The sequence below is a fragment of the Cervus elaphus genome, chromosome X, assembly GCF_910594005.1.
Source record: "Cervus elaphus chromosome X, mCerEla1.1, whole genome shotgun sequence".
Taxonomy (NCBI): Eukaryota; Metazoa; Chordata; class Mammalia; order Artiodactyla; family Cervidae; genus Cervus; species Cervus elaphus.
Window position 1 is genome coordinate 41,464,312 of NC_057848.1, and position 20,642 is coordinate 41,484,953.

The 20,642-nt window shown below is 46.5% G+C and overlaps 1 protein-coding gene across 2 annotated transcripts in view; it reads left to right on the top strand.

Moving 5' to 3' along the window:
* The first annotated feature begins 4,519 nt into the window (after positions 1-4,519).
* The window catches only part of DOCK11 (dedicator of cytokinesis 11), a 202,450-nt gene continuing 186,327 nt past the window's right edge, over positions 4,520-20,642 (top strand). For both annotated transcript variants that reach the window (XM_043895989.1, XM_043895990.1), the window contains exon 1: positions 4,520-4,771. In XM_043895989.1, the coding sequence (XP_043751924.1) occupies positions 4,670-4,771 (102 nt within the window). In that variant the 5' untranslated portion in view covers positions 4,520-4,669. The remainder of the gene's footprint in view (positions 4,772-20,642) is intronic.

Consider the following 20,642-nt stretch of genomic DNA (forward strand, 5'->3'; position numbering starts at 1 on the left):
CCCCCTTCTACAGAAAGCCTTCAATACTCCTAATCACATGTGATCTTGGGATCTTCCTTTTCACCTCGAGTATGGTCCTTATCACATACTTCCTTGTATCATAAATACATTCTCCAAAAGGCTTTTTTTCCCCTAAAGAGAATGGACAGTATATTTAATTCATCTGGCATCCTCTCTCAGTGCATAGTACAATGTTCAATGTTTGTGTAATTAAACAGAAGCCCTAAAGCAAGAGAGTGAAACCTACAGTCTCAAGAATAAGTGAGGATCCTACATAATGACCAGATGGTGTTTGCATACCATCCGTGTGACATATGCTTTCCATGGCTCACAAAGCTCTGTAGAAATTGCCTACTTCTCCGATTCCATCTCCTACCACTCCATTTCTTTCTATGCTTCATCCACACTGGCCTTTTTTTGTCTTCTGGCTTTGAACACACTAAGTCGGCCCCCATCTCCATGCCTTTGTATCTGTCATTCCTTCTACCCGGAGTGCTCTACCTCTAGATCTCTACTGGCTGCTTCTTTTCCTTCAAGAATCTAACAATTTTTTCCTCCTCCAAGAGGACTCCTTGACCATCTTTTCTAAAGTAGGTCTTCATTTAGACAATGAACTTATGGTTGCTGGGGGGGGGGGGTGGTGGCGGGAAGGGACCGTTAGGGAGTTCAGGATGGACAGGTATTCACTGCTATATTTAAAATGGAGGGATTTTGGGATTGACAGGTACACACTACTATATTTAAAATGGATAACCAACAAGGTCCTACTGTATAGCACAGGGAACTCTACTCAATGTTATGTGGCAGCCTGGATTGAAGGGGAGTTTGAAGGGAGAATGGATATCTGTATATGTATGGCTGAGTCCCTTCGCTAGTCACCCAAAGCTATCACAACATTGTTTATGGCTATGTGAAAGTGTGTCTCTTAGTTGTGTCCAACTCTTTGTGACCCCACGGACTGTAGCCTGCCAGGCTCCTCTGACCACGAGATTCTCCAAACAAGAATACTGGAGTGGGTTGCCGTTTCCTTCTCCAGAGGATCCTCGCAACCCAGGGATCAAACAGGGGTCTCTGGCATTGCAGGCAGATTCTTTACTGTCTGAGCCACCGGGAAAGCCCTAATCAGCTATACCCCAAAACAAAATAAGAAGCTTAATAAACAAAATAAAGTAGGTCTTCAACTCTAGTTACTCTCTATTCTATCATCTTAACTTAATCCTCTACATAGTATTTTTCACTTTCTGAAATTAACATGGTCATCTGCTAGCACTAGCAGGTAAGCTACACCAGAAGAACCTTGCCTGTCTTGTTCAACCCTGTATACTTCTTTTTTTTTCCCAATTATTTTCATTAGTTGGAGGCTAATTACTTTACAATATATACTTCTAATGGCTACAACAGAGTCTGTAGTATAACAATGCTTTTGGCTAAAAGAAACAGAATTTTCAACTAAAGGTTGCATAAACCATAAAGGTTTACTTTTCTCAGAGGTAGGCAGTACTAGGTAAGTTTGGTTCAACTGTTCAATGCTGTCTGGATTCTGGATCTGCTCCTCTTTGATGGTCTTGGACTTCCCTTGTGGTTGGAAAATGGCTGCCAAGAGCAGATGCATCGCCAGAAAAGATACCTCTCAGGGAGAAAGGGGATATCTTCTCAGGGGAGAAAGGTGGGAGCTTTCCTCTCACACTTCTCTTTTATATTCCATTGGCCCAAACTGAATGGGAGCTAAGACCATTACTCTAGTAAAGGATAAATATTCAACCTTGAATATTCTTTGGAAGGACTGAGGCTGAAGCTGAAGCTCCAATACTTTGGCCACCTGATGCAAAGAGCTGACTCATTAGAAAATACCCTGATACTGGGAAGGATTGAAGGCAGGAGAAGGGACGACAGAAGATGAGATGGTCGGATGGCATCAACTCAATGGACATGAGTGTGAGCAAACTCTGGGAGTTAGCAAAAGACAGAGGAGCCTGATGTGCTGGAGTCCATGGAGTGTCAAAGGGTGAGACACAACTTAGTGACTGAACGATGACAACTGGTAAAGGAGAGTGAGGTTATCATGATTTTCTTTTGAACCAGTCATAATTCATCACCTGGAGCTGCCTTTCATCACCTGTCTGCATTTCTTAAGCCCCGTGGCTCTGCTGATACCAGAAATAAATCTGGGCTCCCTTAGCAAGGAAAAAGTGTTATGGCTGCTGTGGAGGTAACCAACAGTATGGAACACACAGGTACTCGTGGAACAGAGGCGTGAATTCAGGCTGATCTACCAACATTCAGTGATTAACAAATTTTGTACACACATGCACTATGCAAAGCCAAGATCAGTGATAAAAGGCTTTTACCTTTAAAGGACTTCCAGGTCCCAAAGTCTCTGGAACCTTTGTCTATGTTTTATTGGGGCTAATGTGATGGCTGCTGAAATAGACATGCTGCTAAGAGATCTGGCCTTCCCTGGATTCACAGAAGCCATCAACCATGCATGCCCTATATGTAGGTGTGACTGCTTGGTCTTTGAAGATGGGAAAAGTGGGGAATGTGCCCTTATGGTGGTAGTAATATCCACTTAGAAGCGCTGCATGGCTCCACAGAAATGACTGCCCATTTTCAAACTCTCAACACATTAAGTAACCAGACAAAATTGCTGCAGTTAGCAGAACCTCACTTTGCACTTGAGGAGGCTTTACAGGGTCACAAGTACTTCAAGATTCACATCCTTATTTCTGTCTTGTTCAGTCGCTAAGTTGTGTCTGTCTCTTTGTGACCCCATGGACTGCAGCATGCCAGGCTCCTTCGTCCTTCACTATCTTCTGGAATTTGCTCAAATTCATATCCATTGATTCGGTGATGCCATCTAACCATCTCATCCTCTGCCACCCCCTTTTCCTCCTGCCTTAAATCTTTCCCAGCATCAGGTAACTCTTTGCAATGAGAAATGAGTTGACTCTTCGCATCAGGTGGCTGAAGTATTGGAGCTTCAGCTTCAGTCCTTCCAATGAATACTCAGGGTTGATTTCCTTTAGGATTGACTGGTTTAATCTCCTTGCTGTCCAAGGAACTCTGAAGAGTTTTCTCCAGCACCACAGTTGGAAACATCAATTCTTCAGTGATCAGCCTTCTTTATGGTCCAACTCTCACATCTGTGACTACTGGGAAAACCATAGCTTTGACTATACCAACCTTTGTTGGCAAAGTGATATGATGTCTAGTTTTGTCAAAGCTTTTTTCCCAAGGAGCAAGCATCTTTTAATTTCTTGACTGCAGTCACCATCCACAGTGATTTTGGAGCCCAAGAAATTAAAATCTGTCACTGCTTCTACTTTTTTCCCTTTTATTTGCCACGAAGTGATGGAACCGGATGCCATGATCTTCATTTTTTGAATGCTGAGTTTTAAGCCACCTTTTCCACTCTCCTCTTTCACCCCCATCAAGAGGCTCTTTAGTTCCTCGTCTCTTTCTGCCATCAGAGTGGCAGTGCCATCTGCATCTGTGGTTGTTGGTATTTCTCCCTGCAATCTTGATTCCAGCTTGTGATTTATTTCTGTCTTAAGCATCTTTATTTTACATCTCGGTTCAAAATGTGTTCTTTGATTCTTAGGAAACAATTTCTTGGAAGGTGAAGAGGATAAGGAAAGGAGTGGGAAATGGAGAGGTGATAGGAGGGTGTGTAAACGCTTCTAGAAGATCAGTAAATCCTCTGGACTCCAGATAATTGCCTTCCCAATACCACCCTCCTATCCGCCCCCCTCCCTTCCCCGCGACCCGGCCCACAGCAGTCTCTGCCCAACTAGACAACCTGCCAGAGGTTCAGACCCCCACCACCCAGCTGTTCCCTGCCCTGGCGGGGGGGGTGGGTTCGCTACAGCAACTTTCCTCTCCGAGGTTGCCCCCCCGCTCAAACGCGAGGAGGACCGATGGGTAAGAAAAACGGTGTGGGCAGGAGGTGACCCAGGCACGACGCTCCGGCCGGAAAACCATTCTCCCTCCTTCGACCTCTGACATCTGCGCGATCCCTCCCGGGCGAAGCACACAATAGGCGGCCGCTCCACGTCCTTCCCCAGCCGCTCCGGCGCCCCTGCCCTGGGGGGCTTGAGGGGTGGGGTGCGGGGGAGGGTAGAGTTCCCCAGCCCTCCTGCGGGCTCTGCAGCCTCGCGGGCGGGAAAGGCGCGCTGGAGTAGAGCGTACTGCACACTTGGCGACTTTCCGTGTCCCCCCGCCCCCGCCCCCCCCCCCCCCCCCCCCCAAATACACATGAAAAATGAAGCAGCCAGATCTCCCCTCCCGGATGAGGCTGCACCAGCAACATCAGCTGCGGGCGGAGCCCGAGCGGTTGCCACTTCCCCCCTCTTCCCTCGTGACCCCGGGCCCCCCTCCCGCGCTCCCCCCCCCTCCGCGCACCCTTCCCCGCCAGACACACCCTCCTCCTCCGGCGGCTCGCGCGCGGAGCTCGGGCTCTCTAGGGGAGGGAGCGGCCGCTGCCGCGGGGCAGGGCTGCGAGCGAGCGAGGGAGGGCGGGGCCGCGGGGGGCGGGGGGCGGAGCCGCGGGGGCCGCGCCACCGCCGAGCTGCGATGTGGCCGGCCAGCCGGCGTGTAAACACGGGGAGCAGCCGCGGCCGCCCCGGCCCGGGGCACTGAGCACGCCCGCCGAGACCTGCCCGCCGCTGCCATGGCCGAAGTGCGCAAATTCACCAAGCGGCTCAGCAAGCCTGGCACGGCGGCCGAGCTCCGGCAGAGCGTGTCGGAGGCCGTGCGGAGCTCCGTGGTGCTGGTGAGTGACCGAGGGGTCCCGGGGGACACGCTCCAGGCGAGGACGACCGGGCGGCTTCCCCCGCGCGCGCGCGGGGCCGGCACCGGGACGGCGCAGCCTGTGGCCGCCCGGTGCGCTCCGCGCTTCTTTCTCCGCTTCAGTAAGTTTTTGCCGCGGCCACCCCTCGCTGGGGGTCCGAGTCCCAGGCGCCCGCTGACAGCGCCGCGGTTGCCCTGCTGCCCCGCACGGCGGAGGAGGCGTGCGCCCGGCTGGTCGCCGACGGGCCATCGGGGGCTCGGAACCGGGGCCCGGGAGGGGAGCGTGAGCTGGAGAGCGGACCCCGCTCCCCGAGACCCGGCACAAAGAGCCTGCGACCCGGGCGCGGCGAGATCTCGATTCCCTCCTGGCCGCACCTGAGGCAGCCTAGGCGGAAGGATGCGATGAGCGTTTTGCACACACACGCGCGCGCGCGCACACACTCACACTCACACACCGTGTACACACACAAAAAAGAACCCCACCCAAAAAGCCCCGGGCGCCCAAGCTCCGGCGGGCGGTTAGAACAGAGGAAGCGTAGCGACTTCCTCCTGCTCCTGGGGAGAGGGTGGTGATGGGTGTAGAAGGGGTGCTGCTGGCGCTGGCGCTGCCGCCCAGAAGGGAGCGGATTGGAGACAACGGGGTTCCGGGGCGAGTGGGCGCGGGCTCGGCAGCCGCAGGGCCAGGGTGTCCCCTGGGACCCGGAGCGCTCCAGAGGCGAGGAGATGGGCCCACGGGGTTTTAGGAGAAGATGGTGTGCGCTAGTGCGGGGATGGAGAACCTGGGCTCAGAGCCCCACCGCTCAGGGCTGGGGGATGGGGATTGGAAAGCACGCTGACCCCTTGGGAACCCTTCCGTTGCACCCTCGGGTTGTCAGACTCTGGAGCTCAGCGGACGGGTATTAACGGGCCCCTTCTGTTTTCGAGACGCTTGTTTCCAATTTCCTGGACCAGCGATCAAAACCTAAATAAGCAATCAGACTGGTTAATTACTGTTTGTTTTGTTGCTTTGGCTGGTTGTTCGTTTTCGTCTCTCTACAGTCCCTCTACCTTACAGCAAGTTATTTGCTGTGTTTTAATTTCACCATTTAAGAGTGAGCTCTTTTTGTTAAAACAACTTATCATCGGAAGGGAACTTCACAGCTTTTCCTTGTAATTTTTCTGTTGATCTTGTAGTATCTGTGATAAAACCAACATAAAAGGGAGGCCAAAAAAAAAAAAAAAAGGAGGCCAGGGACCTGATCCCAACTGTGGAGAAAGTTGACATTAGTGGGAGTTCTGGAGGAGGATCAAAAGCAAAATATGTACCTTTGAGATAAAGATCTGATCCCTAATAGCTACAACTGTGCAAAGCCAAGTGACTTTAAAGAAATCTCTTTATCCTGGCTGGAACCTTGAAAGTTTAATCCTGCTGTTTAGCAGAGCTAAAAACCCAGACCTTTAATGTTGTTTTAATGGACTTGGCTTATTGTGTGTCTCACTGATTGTAGAATGAGGTCCTGTTGGGGTCAGATTGGAACCTCGATTGTCAGCACAGCCCGTTAAGATTGGAAGGCAAGCTGTGTGTAGGGAATTTGTACCAGGGCTCTTATCTCGGGTGATTGTTAACAAGTGATTCAATCTCCCTAGCACAGGAAACCCTTTTCTAAATTCAGGAAGAAAGAAAAATCTCACTTAAGCAGGATGGCTGGCCCTCTACCACACCCTGTGAAGCGGACAGATGGTCTCAAGAGAATAAATGGGCCTCAGCAAACCTCCACTGGGATTTGACCAGCATTTGACCTGCCACCCTCAGCAGCATAAAGTTAACATTAGCATTCTTGCTCAGGTTTTCGGGTTTGAAAAAAGATTTGGGGTAACACAGGTACCTTCCTAACCACTGACTCTTTGGCAAAGCTCAAAAAGCTGTTAGTGGGAGGAGCCTCCAATGAGAGATGCTGCCAACCTAGCTTACTTGGGACCAAGGCTACAGACTTTAACAGGCAAGGCACAGAAATATTTATTTATTCCTTTGGTATGTAATCCACACTGAAATTTTGGGAGGTGGGGAGAACTGATTCCTAGGAATCTAAATCTATATCTGTTGAGTCCTTACTGTGTGCAAGACACAATCCTAGATGCCTTAAAATGATGAGTGAATGTGGATGACTTTATTTTCATTTGTTTCATTAGTTTCAGCCTGGATTGGGTGTACATATGTGTTTGTCAGGAGGATGCCCAGATTATATACATAAGTCAGTTATAGATTATTCATAGCACATTAATGAATGCTGTTTTAAAGTGGTTCAGTCAATTAAGAAATGAGGAAACAATCGTAAAGGAGTATACTCTCCTAAATGGCTCTCTTTCTTGGCCCCTGCTTTCCTGACACCAAGAGCTCATTAAGCAAAGCCACGCGTGACTGGAGAGTGAGTAGACCATGCACATTGCAGCTGCCGACATAACGTCTGATTCTTTTCTGATTTAAGATCCAAAATGTTTATTTGTGACAACTGAGGTGGGATTTATACTTGCTGCTGTAAACCCACGACACTCAAGTTAGGGCTTCAACATGGAGTCACATTCATTAGATTCCAATATGGAGTCATTCCTGCAGCAGATTAAGCTTTCTTGTGGTGTATCTTTTACTAGAAGTTGGAAAACCCACCAAGCTGAACAAATATACAGAATTTCCTGTTTAGGTGGTTTGTTAAAAAAAAAACAAAACAGTTATACCCTTTTTGGCATATTGCTAACATCATTCAGTTTTGTTCACTGTTTGAAAAATTCAGAAGGCCTGGGCTATATATAGCATGTAGTTGTGTATTCAGACCTTCATCCAGTTATCAGTACTTCCTCGAATCTGTTAACTACATAATGAAGCAGAGAAAGAAAGACCGTTTTGTGGCTGCATTTTCCTGTAAGTTCGGCATTTTTATGAAGGATACTTTTTTTTTTAATGAAGGATACTTTTAACCCAAGCAAAGGGATAATTACAGAATTAACCACTGGCAGAGATTTCTCAAGAGAGACTTGGGGAGGAATATTATAACCTGAGAGTGTATGTGATTAACTGAGAAGTGTTTACATATATACACACATTTTAGAATGCAGAGTTTTAACGCTGTTTTTGTTAGAATTCAGGATGGAGCTGTTTGTGTATGGGAGAACAAAGCCATTTGATAAACCTTTTGTATTCTGGATGCCCTTGGGAGGAGTCCCTGTGTTAGCCTGGGAAAGTCACCTAGTAGGTGTTTCAAAATTGTTTGCTTGCTGCTGCTGAATATACCCTCAATTCCTTGTGCGCCAAAGGATCAGGAAAGAGTTGCTAGATATTACGGGTTGTAGCCCCTTGAGGCAGGGCAGCGCATGCATGGTCCCCAGGCTGGCCCCATTGCACACAAGGCCAGTAGAGAAAAGCTCTCCACACACACACACACACACACACACACACACACACACACACACACACACACACACACCCAGGAGTGTTCCTTAGGTTCGCATTTAGGGAAGGCCTGAAAATGAATCAGCTCCCCTGCTCCCTCTTCCCAGGGGAATTTGTGGAATATACTTAAATGAGTGCAAAATAATAAAGCCGTTGCAATGGGTTTTGACCGCCTGCAATGCAGGAGACCTGGGTTCGATCCCTGGGTCAGGAAGACCCCCTGGAGAAGGAGATGGCAGTTCACGGTAGTATTCTTACCTGGAAAACCTCATGGACAGAGAAGTCTGGCAGGCTACAGTCTATGGCGGGTCACAAAGAGTCAGACATGACTGAGTGACTAACACACACACACAGACACACACACACTCTGGTTCAAAGACTTAGCTGGGCTCCCAATCAAATAGTCTCACTGCTCCTGTTGGCTTTTCCAGGTTTGGAAAAGGAAGGATCTGTCTGCAAGCCCAGTGCAGAGGTTACTTAGAAGCATCAAAGTACAATTTGTTTCTTAAGCTGAACGTGTTAAACAAATTTATCATACAAACTTTTAAATAATTATGTCACTTATCCATATTTTAAGAACATTTCTTGACATCAGTAATATAAATCTACATAATCATGTGTAACGACTACCAAAAATTGCACTGTTGGTGGATTATAGGTAATCATCCTTTATTGTTTGATACCTTGAGAAGCTATAATTTTGTGGCATTCTGAACACAAGCTTTCCCGGACAGTAGCTACTGGCCATCTGTGGCTATTTACATTTGCCTTTGAATTAATTAAAAAATTAAAGTTAATTAAAAATCAGCCCCTAAACTGTACTTGCCACAGTTCAGGTGCTCAATAGCCACATGTGTCTAGTAGTTGGCAAGTAGGACAGCACAGAGAGCAAATTTCCATCACTGCAGAAAGTTCTTTCGGATAGTGCAGGTATAAACATGGATTTGAATGAACATCTTTGAGCAGGCACTTTCAAACTTGCTAGATTATCCCTCTAGGATAAATTTGTAGCATTGGAATTGCTTGCTTCAACATTAGATACGTATTTAGCATTAAAAGTTCCCCTTAAACCTGCTGTTAAATTGTGCTGCAGAATGTTATTACCATTTACTGTTTCGTCACCAGAATGTGTGAGTGTTCCTCCCCCCACCCCACATACCAGCACTGGCAATTAATATTTTTTAACCTGTACAATCTGATAGGCGATCAATGGCATATCACTCTTAATTTGCATTCCTTTCATTAGTCTTGAAGTGGAACAGGTTTGCATGTGTGATTAGCCATTTGTATTTCTTCTTTTGAGGATTCGAGTGAACCTTCTTACAGACTTATTTCCTGGTTTGTAATCCTTGCACTAACGGTCTCTAGCCGTAAGATTCTGTTTCGATAAGTCTGGGGTGGGGCCAGGCATCTGTATTTTTAAAAACAACCCAAGGTGATTTTGATGTGCACAGTGCACAGAAACACAGATCTAGGCCACTTGCCTACGCAAGGCAGGAATGTCCCCTGTACCACCCCTGACAAACAGTGACTAGCTTCTCCTTAGCTGCTCTCCACCTATGAGAGGCCTGGGTAAGACTGTTGCGATAAAATGTGTTCTCTGTAAGTTCCACTGCTAGGCTAGGCCCAGCTCTGCCATTTGGAGCCACACAGAATATGTTTGCTTCCTCTTTCACATGACAACCCTTCAAATATTTGGAGACTGCCACCATGGAATTTTAAAATTCTCTCTTCCCAAAGCCAAACAGCCTTCATTTTGTTCCTTCCTCACATGATTTGGTTTCAAGATGCTTTACCATCACATTTGTCTTGTTTGGGCTCCTTTCCAAGGTTTCAGTGTCCTCCTTAAAATATGGAAGGCAGAGCCCAGTTTCAAGAGTCAGTCCTGGGCTTGAATCTGCCCTCTGTCACTAGCTTGCATTGTGAACTGAGGCAAGTAACCAGATCTTGTCGTCCTTATCTGTGAAATGGGGGTAGATAGTTGTCCCAAACTTGTGGAGTTCTCGTGGGGTCAAAGAAAGTAATATTTGGAAAGTGTCTGATGTATAAGTGATTCATAAAGGTTAAAGAGAAATCTAGTAACAAAAAACTGTATTCTGGAAGGGTCGACTACAGATTACAGTAAAGAAGGAAGCAGTATTTCATACCCATTTTGGATGTGAGCCAAGAAGTCAGGGACTTGGTGGCAGATACACTGGAAATAATATGGAGGATGGGACCTGGTGCTGGGTGCCTGGAGGCCAGGTAACTAGTTAAAATGTAGCTCTATGGCTCTGAAGAGGGACAACAAAGGCATAACTGAGGCAGTGACAATGGAGATAAGGCAGAAGAGGAGTGATAAAATCAACAGGGTTTAGTGATGTCTTGAAGGGGGCGTTGGAGAGGGGAAAGGAAGAAGTGGGAGGAAGAGAAAGCGGGTGGGGAGGGGAGATGAGGTCGAGATGGCTGAGGTTTGTCCACCCGGGTGTCCTGGAGGGTCAGTGTGTTCCATGAGAGGGGAAGGGAGAGAGTGTGTTTTGGCAAAGGACTGGGGTTGTTGAGGGCCCAGAAGAGTGTCCCAGATGGGATCAGGAAGGGGAGGAAGAGCCAGGGTTGAGCAGCTGGTGAGGTGAGATTGTAGGAGAGATTAGCTGATTGAAGAAGTTTGCACCTTTGGGGGTGAGTAGGGAAATGGGAGACTGGGCAGCAAGTAGCGGGCTCTCCAGACTTCTTGGGAAGTTAGGTCACCCCCTGGGCAGCCTCCTGTCCAAGGGCTCAGCCTGACTAGCCTCCTTCCCCCAAAGAGGCTGGAGAGCATGTTTCCTGCCCTGGAGGGACTCTCAGGCCCGGAAGGGAGATGAGATGTATGCAAATGACTGAAATAGAGAAGATGGTGGTGTGGCTTCTCTCTTCAGCTAGTTACATCATTTCTGCCCAGGGCCCTGTGACGATCTTTTTTTGTGATTCTTAAGGGTTTTTCAAGAGTTTGGTCCTTTCTGGGCTCAACAGTGTTAAATGAGCCTCTGCTAATTAAGTGTTCTTCTTGGCATTGCCCACATTTACTGAACTACAGAGGCCTTTTTTTAAAAAAAAAAAAAAATAAGAATAGAGAAAGTAAATGGCAGTTGTCTGACGCTGAGAAATCCGTATACAGTTTACCTGCGTCACACATCTTGCCATTCCTTGACTTGACCTCTGTGAGCTGCCGAAGTCCTTGCTATCTTCCTAGATCCCCAGTGCTCCACCCTGGGAGCCCCCCTTGCTAGTTTGTTGGAATTCCATTCAGAGGTGTCTTCACCTCTCTGCTTTTGCTTTCTTCTGACACATAAAATCATAAGTAAGTATGTTGAAAAGTTATTAGTTTTTTTTTTTTTTTTTGTCATTTTCTTTTTTCTTTCTTTCTGAAACACAGAAGGGAAGGCCAGAAACCACAGGCGGGAGAAAGCGCGAGAGCGGTTTCCCCTTTTCTGTAAATCCTAACGGTCATTTGATGATACATCTCTGTTTGGGATTTAGATCTCTTGGTTTCCTTCAGCTTTTGTCAGACTGCAGCGGGGTTCATGGTAACGTTGGCCTGTCCTTATATCAGCTCAAAGCCAGATGCCTTTCCAGCTCTTGTAGGGCCGCACCCTGCAGGCTCCCAGAGCAGTAACTGGGCCAAAGGGACAGTTTCATTCAGCTCTGTTGCCTGTGACGCGTGTTTAGTGGGGCAGAGTAGGCTCTGAAAGCTCACGGCCCGGGTTCAAAGTCCAGCTCAGTGGCTTATTAGCTGGGTGACCTTGGGCCAGTTTTTTAACCTTCTGGGCCTCGATAACCCTCTTGTGGGTTTGTTGAAAGGCTTCAGCGAGTTGCATGTGAGGCACTGGGGACCAGGGCTTGGCACATGGAGGGCACTGAATGACTGTTGGCCTGCATTATTTTTCCTGGACCTGATGGTGCGCAGGAGGTCTTTTGTGTATGTGTGACAAGTCAACAGACAACAGTAAATGGGTAGAAGGGAAGCAGGTACCTTTGCCTTAAAAAAAAAATTATTTATTTATTCATTTGTTTTTGGCTCTGCTGGGTCTTCATTGCTTCGTGCGCTTTTCTCTAGTTGCAGCGAATGGGGGCTACTCTCTGGTTGTAGTGCTCGGGCTTCTCTTTGTGGTGGCTTCTCTTGTTGTGGAGCATGAGCTCCAGACACACAGGCTTAAGTAGTTGTGGGACTTGGGCTTAGTTGCTCCATGGCATGTGGGATCTTCCCAGACCAGGGATCAAACCCCCATCTCCTGCACTGGCAGGTGGATTTGCAGGTGGATTCCGACTGAGCCACCAGGGAAGCCCTGTTGTTGTTCAGTTGCTCAGTCGTATCTGACTCTTTGCAACCCCATGAACTGCAGTATACCACGCTTCCCTGTCCATCACCAACTCCCAGAGCTTACTCAAATGCATGTCCATTGAGTCGGTGATGCCATCCAACCATCTCATCCTCTGTTGCCCCCTTCTCAAGCCTTCACTCTTTGCCAGCATCAGGGTCTTTTCCATGAGTCTTTTTCCATCAGGGGCTTTTTCCATGAGTCATCAGGGTCTTTTTCCTTCGCATTAGGTGGTCAAAGTATTGGAGCTTTAACTTTAGCATCAGTCCTCCCAATGAATATTCAGGGTTGATTTCCTTTAGGATTGACTGGTTTGATCTCTTTGCAGTCCAAGGGACTCTCAAGAATCTTCTCTAGCACCACAGTTTGAAAGCATCAATTCTTTGATGCTCAGCCTTCTTTATCATCCAACTCTCACATCCATACATGACTACTGGAAAAACCATTGCTTTGACTATACAGACTTTTCTCAGCAAGGTGATGTCTCAGCTTTTTAATATGTTGTCTAGGTTTGTCATAGCTTGAAGGTTAGGAATCCCTACTCTTGCTTTTTTATTTCCTTGCTCCAGATAATGCCCCAGAGGGTGAGCTACAATACATGGCTGAGCCAAGAATCATTCCCTCTTGGCAGAATAAGCTGGCTGCCCATGAGGTCCTGGGGAACCGCCATTCTCAGGTGGACTGGGTCATATCAGAGAGCCCAGTGGATGTGAGGTAGGACTCTGGGTTTTTGGCAGTTCTTGCTTTCAGACTAACCAGATGAATGAGTAGGAAGGCTAGTTGTCTAGTGGGGAGGAACATCCCATCCCATGTCCGGGGAAGGTTCTCTGGTCTGGGGAACTTATGACTGGCTCTTTATCATGGTTCCTGCAAAAGCGTGGCTAGAAGAGCATTGGGCTCTGTATGGAAGACTAGAACTTCAACACCCCTTCCTTTCCCTCTCAAAAATTTATTAACCTTCATTTCATGCATTCATCCTTACTTCAAAAATAATCAAATGAATATTGACATTCAAATGCCTTTTTAAAGATGTATTGTGGAAACATGTAATTTTAGTGGGCACGTTTCAAGCTTAAAGGTCTCCTAAGAAATTAATGTCCTTTTCTACCCAGTTATCTTGGTTTTGCAGTAGCAGGGTAAGTTCTTTTAGGAATGATGTGGACAGGTTTCCAGTGTGGTCGATACGGTAGAAAATACGCCAATTGTTCCAGGGACGTGAGGTTTATCTATTGTCTCTGCAGAGCCTCACACAATCATGCCAAAATTTGCTATTAATGATTTCCTGCCATTCTTTGCCACCTTATTTTTATTGCCCATTGAGTTTATTGTTGACAGGAAGTTATATTTTGACCTTTCTCAACAGCTTATGTCAGATTGTGTTAATGTTTCAAGCTGCAGAGAAATGTTTGAAGGTATTCTGATACTTCAGTTTTTCCCTCCTGTTTCTTTCCCTAGTGACTGAAAGATCGGACTGGGTGAGGTTTAACTAAGAAGTCAAGTGTTCTTCTAAGCCTCCGAGACAGAACATCTTTATTTGAAGTGCTTCGGTGAAGTGTGTCAGGAGGCTGGGGAATGCCTTTGTACGAAATGATGGTTGGACAACGAAAAGACCTTGTATTTTTATAGCCTTGATGTTAGGAAGAATTAAAAAAAAAAACTGCAGCTATGTCTCTGACCTCCCTTGCATGTTCTTCCAGGTCACTATGAAATGCATACTGCATTGTCGTCACCTCTCTCCCATCAGAAGGGAACAGAGGCATGGTTTCAAGTGAGGCAGGCTGTAGGCCACTCATGTTTGCTAAATGACAGAACAGGTAATGAACTCCAGGTGTCTCAATTTCTTTGGCATAAGCAGGTAAAGAAGCACTGGCTCCTGGGCCAGATTCCACAATAGATTGGGTGGAGGAATCGCGTTTAGTGTGGTTTGGGTGATGATCTCCTCCTATTGGGAAACAGTGTTTATTTCTGAACAAGCTTAGGTCTCTTTAATGGGAAAGTAGAAGGTGAGGACAGAAGGAAAAAAAGAGGGGTGTTGTTGTTATTGAGCAATGTAGTCAAGATCAGTATAGATTTTTCCTTGCCAAAGTTAGCCAAAGGATTTTGAGAACTGTTTGCCATTGGCCGTTCTTCCTTTCTTTGCTATTTGAATAATGATATGGGGGAAGAAATATCTCCAGGACACTGGTTCAGCCGAGGTACATGGGATCATTTTCAGGGAATTGTTTTTTATGGTTTTTTTTAGTGCTGTCCAAAAATAACAACATATATATTTCTCTCCATGCCTTTTATATGAGCAGTTTAGTTTTCCCACTTGTCAAACTGCCAGCTTTATGCCTTACAGGACCTGCTGTCAGTGTTCATAGCGTGAGTAGAAGAATGTTGTTGGCAAAACCAGTTTATTTTCATAGGTTAACAAGTTCTGAAGGCTTTGGTCCGTTAAATGATTTCCTAGAGACCTGAAGGAGGGAATACCACCTTCTAAGTTGCCTAACTTCCCACCCAGAAAGAACTGAAACCCAGGAGGGCTCTCCATCAACTGTTGCAAACACTGAACCAAATAGTTGTTGGAAAGCTCGTAGGAGCGACAGCTCTCGTCTGCCAGCAGAGTGTTTAGCTCATCCTCTAGTGCTTGTGCCACAGAGAAGGTACTCGTTGCTAACCTGACCCTGGGGGAGAATCACTCCCCCACTGCGGGTGATCCACGTGACTGCTTACAGAGGCGCTCTGCCTCTTATCTTCCCCTTCCAAACAAAATGAAACGGTCTGGCTGAATTCTCACTGGGGAAGTCAGAGGAGAATTCTGCAGGGCTTTCTCATTTCAGTTCTGTGATTGATGCCCAGCTCCCTTGCCCGGCTGCCTCTGTGTGGAGCGGGATCTCCTCGGATGTCCACTGCCAACCTGGCATCACCCTAGGTGCAGAGCCCTAAGCAGGGGACATTGGAAAACTCATTGTATTCAAAGCTTGGGGGTTGGGCCTTAAGTCGTCTAGGCTGTTGGTTCTGCCCTGTCAAATCCACTGCTGGTCCCTGGGTTTGATCTTCTTTCTTGTCCCCAGGGGTTGCTGTCCCTGTGTCCTGGGCTTGACCCCATATCTGACCCTCTGTCTTGGTTTGCCAGTCAAGTGCCCAGTTCCTCTAGGAGGGTTCTCATCTTGTTGCTGATCCAGAGAAGGACTGCCCTACCCTCACCGTGACTGCACAATAGCTTGAGCTTAGCAGGGGGTTTGCTTAGAGAACTCCGAAGAGGCAGAGTACTTCCAGGAGGAGTTCTAGCAGTGGCCCTGCTGAGATGCTCATTAGACGCATGGTCTGTTAAGTTTCCTCTGGCCACTAGAACACATCGCCACAAACTTAGTGTCTAAACCAGCACAGGTTTATTAAACTCACAGTTCTGGAGGTTGGAAGTCTGAAACGGGTTTCACTGGGCTAACGCCAAGGTATCTGTAAGTCCTCACTCCCTCCCAGAGGCTCTAGGGGAAAGCTCTTATGGTGCCTTTTCCAGTTTCTGGGGGCTGCCTGCATTCCTTGGCTCATGGCCCCTTCCTCTCTTTTCATGCCAGCAGTGTCTGGTCAGGTCTTTCTCACATCGTGTCATATTGAGACTGCTTCTGTCATCACGTCCCCTTCACTGATTCTCACTCTCCTGTCTTCCTCCCTCCCTCGCTTAGAAAGACTCATGATTACATTGGTCCCACCAGGATAACTAGTGAGGGTAATCTCCCCATCTCAGAATCCTTAATTTAATCACATCTGCAGAATCCCTTTGCCATGTAATATAACATAGTCACAAGTTCCAGTAAATAAGAAGGGGGCATCTGCCTAGTGCTCAGGCATTGCTGGAAGTTGAGGAATGGTGATCTTACGGTGGACGAGGAACACCATAGGGTCTGGAGGAGGGTCTGATAGACTGGCACACTGTGAACCAGGTGCAGAAATCTTCAGAGTTAGAATGAGAAAGCACAATCCCTTTTGAGAATTTTGGCCGGAAGAAAGCAATATAGGTTTGCAGTCTGCAATTTCAGTTTGGATGTTTTCTTAAATTCTTCATAATTAAAAAAAAATTTTCCCACACAAAAGTCTCTCAGTCTGGAGTTCTTGTAAGTGGGCACTGCTTTCAGACTTGAGGTGTTTCAAGATACAAGCTGGCCAGACACTTAGCAGGCACTTGGCCAGTTCAGGCCTATGGAATTTTCCACCCTCAGCTAAAGAGTAAAGAGGTAAGGGTGCGTGTGTGTGTGTGTGTGTGTGTGTGTGTGTGTGTGTGTGTGTGTTTAAAAGAGAAAAGGATGGTTTCACATCACAGAGCATAACTATTTCACTGACAAGCCCAAGACACCTGTCATTTGTCCTGTGGAGAGGCACTTCACCCATCCTGATGGTCAAGTTAGACTGGCCATGGCCCTCCTGCATATTCAAGGTAATTGATGGACTCTTTCCCAGAAATGGGTTTCTAAAACACATGATTAGAGAAGCAGAGAGAAGGACTGGAAAATCTCTCTGATTCCTTCTGGCTTCATGATGGTTTCAGTTGAGAGAGAAATTGAAACTTCCTCTCTCATTCACCAAGTCCAGTCACTGCCATCTTAGACACACCACAAAAGTTTCCTGGCTGATCGCATTTTCACCAGCCCTCCAAACACTATGATATGCTATGATAATATCCATGATGAGCTGATGGCAGAGAGCCCGACTGCCCTGAAGAAGCACTCTATCATCGATGTGGATTGCATTTTCTATTTTTACATCAGTTCTAATTGGTCATGGCTATATTTCTCTGAGAGCTGGCCTATCTTTTTCCAGGCCCTTGAATAACTGGTTGAAATGTACTAAAAAAACATTATGTAAATTTGGGGGTTGGGAAGCCCCCAGATTTTGATTAAAAATCTTATAGACAAAATATATGTTAACCATCTTCCCTTTTTCTTGTTCCATTTTTCCTTTCCTTTCTGCTTAATAGGAAAACTGTTCCAATTCTCCTTATAAGCCATCTCCATAAAAAAATTCAGATATTTTCAGTGGAATTACCATAAAAATTTTTTCCTAATGTATTTATATACTGCTTATCTCTAGAATGTGAAAGGGTATTAACTGTAATCCTATTTAAATCTTCTTTAGAAATGGATGTTCATTTTCATGTTACAGGCTCTTGCCCTTCAACCTGGCTTATTTTATTGCAGTTAATTTCACATTATTTTACTGACTTACTCCTTTCTAGTTTGGAGTTTTTTTTTTCTTTTTTACTGGCCCTCATCTGAATTTCATGGCTTATGGGCAGTTAGGCATTAGATCAATGAGCTTTGTGACAGAGTTGATGCCTCAGGACTCTGGAACATCTGGGAGTATGGTATATACCAGAAGCAACTATAGAGCAAATGTGTTGTTTGTGAGTGAGTGAAAGAAGAGAGAGAGAGAGAGAGAGAGAGAGAGAGAGAGAGAGAGGCAAGCTGAGCTGTGAGAGATAGCAAGCTGCCTGAGCTGAAGGAAAAGATAGATACTTTGCTTCGGGTCATGGTAAAATCCCAAGGGAAATGCTTCTAGAGCTGTTGCTTGAATTGAAGAGAAGCAGAGAATCTATTTCCACTGATTTCTTTTTAATGGATTAAATCTACTTAGAGCAAAGTTGAGGGTGGGGTGGGGGAAGGGAGACAAAGACTTAATCTGAAGAAACTAAAGGATAAAAATAAGAAGGAAGGAAGGGATTTTTTCCCCCTCATTATAGTAGACCAGGAGTCCAGAGATGAAAATATTAACTATTTAATGAGAGTAGCCAGAATATCTTTAGATTCAGACAGGAAGAAATCCACCCCTGTAGAAACTGTACTAGGCAAATGGGACAGTTGTGGGTGGGACCAGAGCGGGGGCGAGTAGACATTCAGGAGACCGTAGCAGTGCACCCTGTCAACTCGCATAATTCAAGACCCCAAAATTAATAAGTGAAGGAGTGTGCAGGACACTTGTGTGCAGCTCTCTGCTGTATATGATCGTTGGGACCCAGTTCTCCAACTCGAGGGTTCAAGACTTGAAACCTGCGAAGGCCAGATTTCTTTTGGGAGTCAAGAGTTGGCTGGCTCTCACTTCCTCCATTTTCCTGTAGAAGAAGGGCCACAGTTCACACCAATCCAGACCCATATTTCTCAAGGCAGCAAACTCTGCTCGACAGGAATATCACTGAGGCTGCTACTGAGACTTGCTCTGAGCTCAGCGTCCACTGGAGCTGGATTCCTTTGGCCGACTTCGTGCTCTCCCTATCAGATTTCCTTTCTTTCTCTTTCTACCTTCAACTGTCCCCTGACTGTTCCCCCCTCATTCTGATTTTCCTTAGTTGATGTTCCCAGCGGTGCTCACTTCTCTGTACTGCGACCTTCCAGAAAAAGCTTCTGTAGATCTGGCTCTCTGGCTCCAGTTGCACCACAACTTTCCCATCTCCAGCTCCGTGCTCTGGAAACTTCCTTCCACTGTGGGCACTTTCTTACTCGCCCCCTTTCATCTTTTTCTCACCTCTTCCTTCCCTCTCCTCCATGTTTGGCCATAAAGTGTTCTCCATGGGACAAGGCCATCGCTGTGTTTATTTTTTTTAACCTTTTCTTTAGCCAAGGATGGAAAATTCCAAAGGCCTGAGCTAGTGATGGCTGGGTTTCTTTTCTGGAAATTCAATGGCCTGGATGCTAAGGGAATGTCGTGGAGCTACACATCTGGCAAGGTTGTCCCCTAAAATGTCCTGGCTTTGGATTTAGTTCCAACTAAAAGAAGCAGAAGCAGAGGTTCTGTCTGCGGAATTATGGAATAAGAATGAAGAGTTTAAGAAATGATATAATTACAAGTCCAGAGCCTAGTTTACGTCACTTTGTGTTTTTTTGAGTTTCTTTTTTTCTTTTTTTGCTGCGTTTCATTGGGAAAGAGTGGCCTTTGGCTTAGTAGGCATTTCAAAAGTGAAACCTTCCACATGAGACACAAATGAAGTTCCTGCAGTTCATTTTAATGGAGGATTTTGCTTTCTTGGGGTGATGAGTTGGCAGAGGCCATACACATTTCATAGCAACAGGGGTTATTGCAGAGTGTCTCCTGGGGGGCACCAGAGTCCTCCCAGTTGACACCAGGTGGAATGGAGCAGGGCTGCCCCACTGTTCTTGTCCCTCCCCTGGAGAAATCCCTTAGGCAGGATCCTGTCTCCATGTCCCTAGGAGTATGACATACCAGAGTGGATCATCTTGGCAACAAGCAAGACGTCTTGAAATAGCTAGAAACTGAGCTCCCATTCTGCTACCTCTTAGGAAAGATGAGGGAAAAGGACAAAATCCCCAAACTCAATTCTACCTGCATTGGCTCTACATTACTGGAAATGAGCACCCAGATTTCTTAGCAGGCTTTCCTGTTCCTTGCTGTTCACCAGGAAGGCCCATCCCACTTTTGGATTCTCTTCTCCCATCACATCCCTTCCTGTTGCCTGTACTTCAGCTGCACCGGACCATTAGTGGTCCAGTAACTACTGCTCCCCCAAAACACTAAACCTTCTCATCTCCATGCTTTCGCACATGCTGATTCCTCTTCCTAAAAGGCCCTTCTGGTTCCTTCCCTGCTAAAGGGAATCTTATCTGTCTTGCAGGGTTTAGGTCAAATGGCCATCCTTCACTGCCTGCCCCCCCCCCGCCCAACTGTACACATTTGGAACAAGTTGCCCATAGCCTCTTGCTTCTTGTATTGGTTTCCTGAGACTGCCATAAAAAATCACCACCAACTCGGTGGCTTAAGAACAATGAATTAATTCTCTTATAGTTCTGGAGGCCAGAGTCCAAAATCGGTAACACTGGGCCACACTTCCTTTGGAGAATTCAGAGCTGCTTCCATTCCTTGTCTATCCCAGCTCTGGTAGCTGCCAGCATTCCCTGTCTTGTGGCTGCATCACTCTAGTCTCTGCCTCTGTGGGTCATGTTGCCTGCTCTTTGGTAGTGGCAAATCTCCCTCTGCCTGTTTCTTTTTTCTTTTTAACTTTTTATTTTATATTGGAGTAGAGCTGATTTACAATGTTGTGATAGTTTCAGGTGAACTGTGAAGGGACTCAGCCATACATATACATGTATCATTCTCCCCCAAACTCC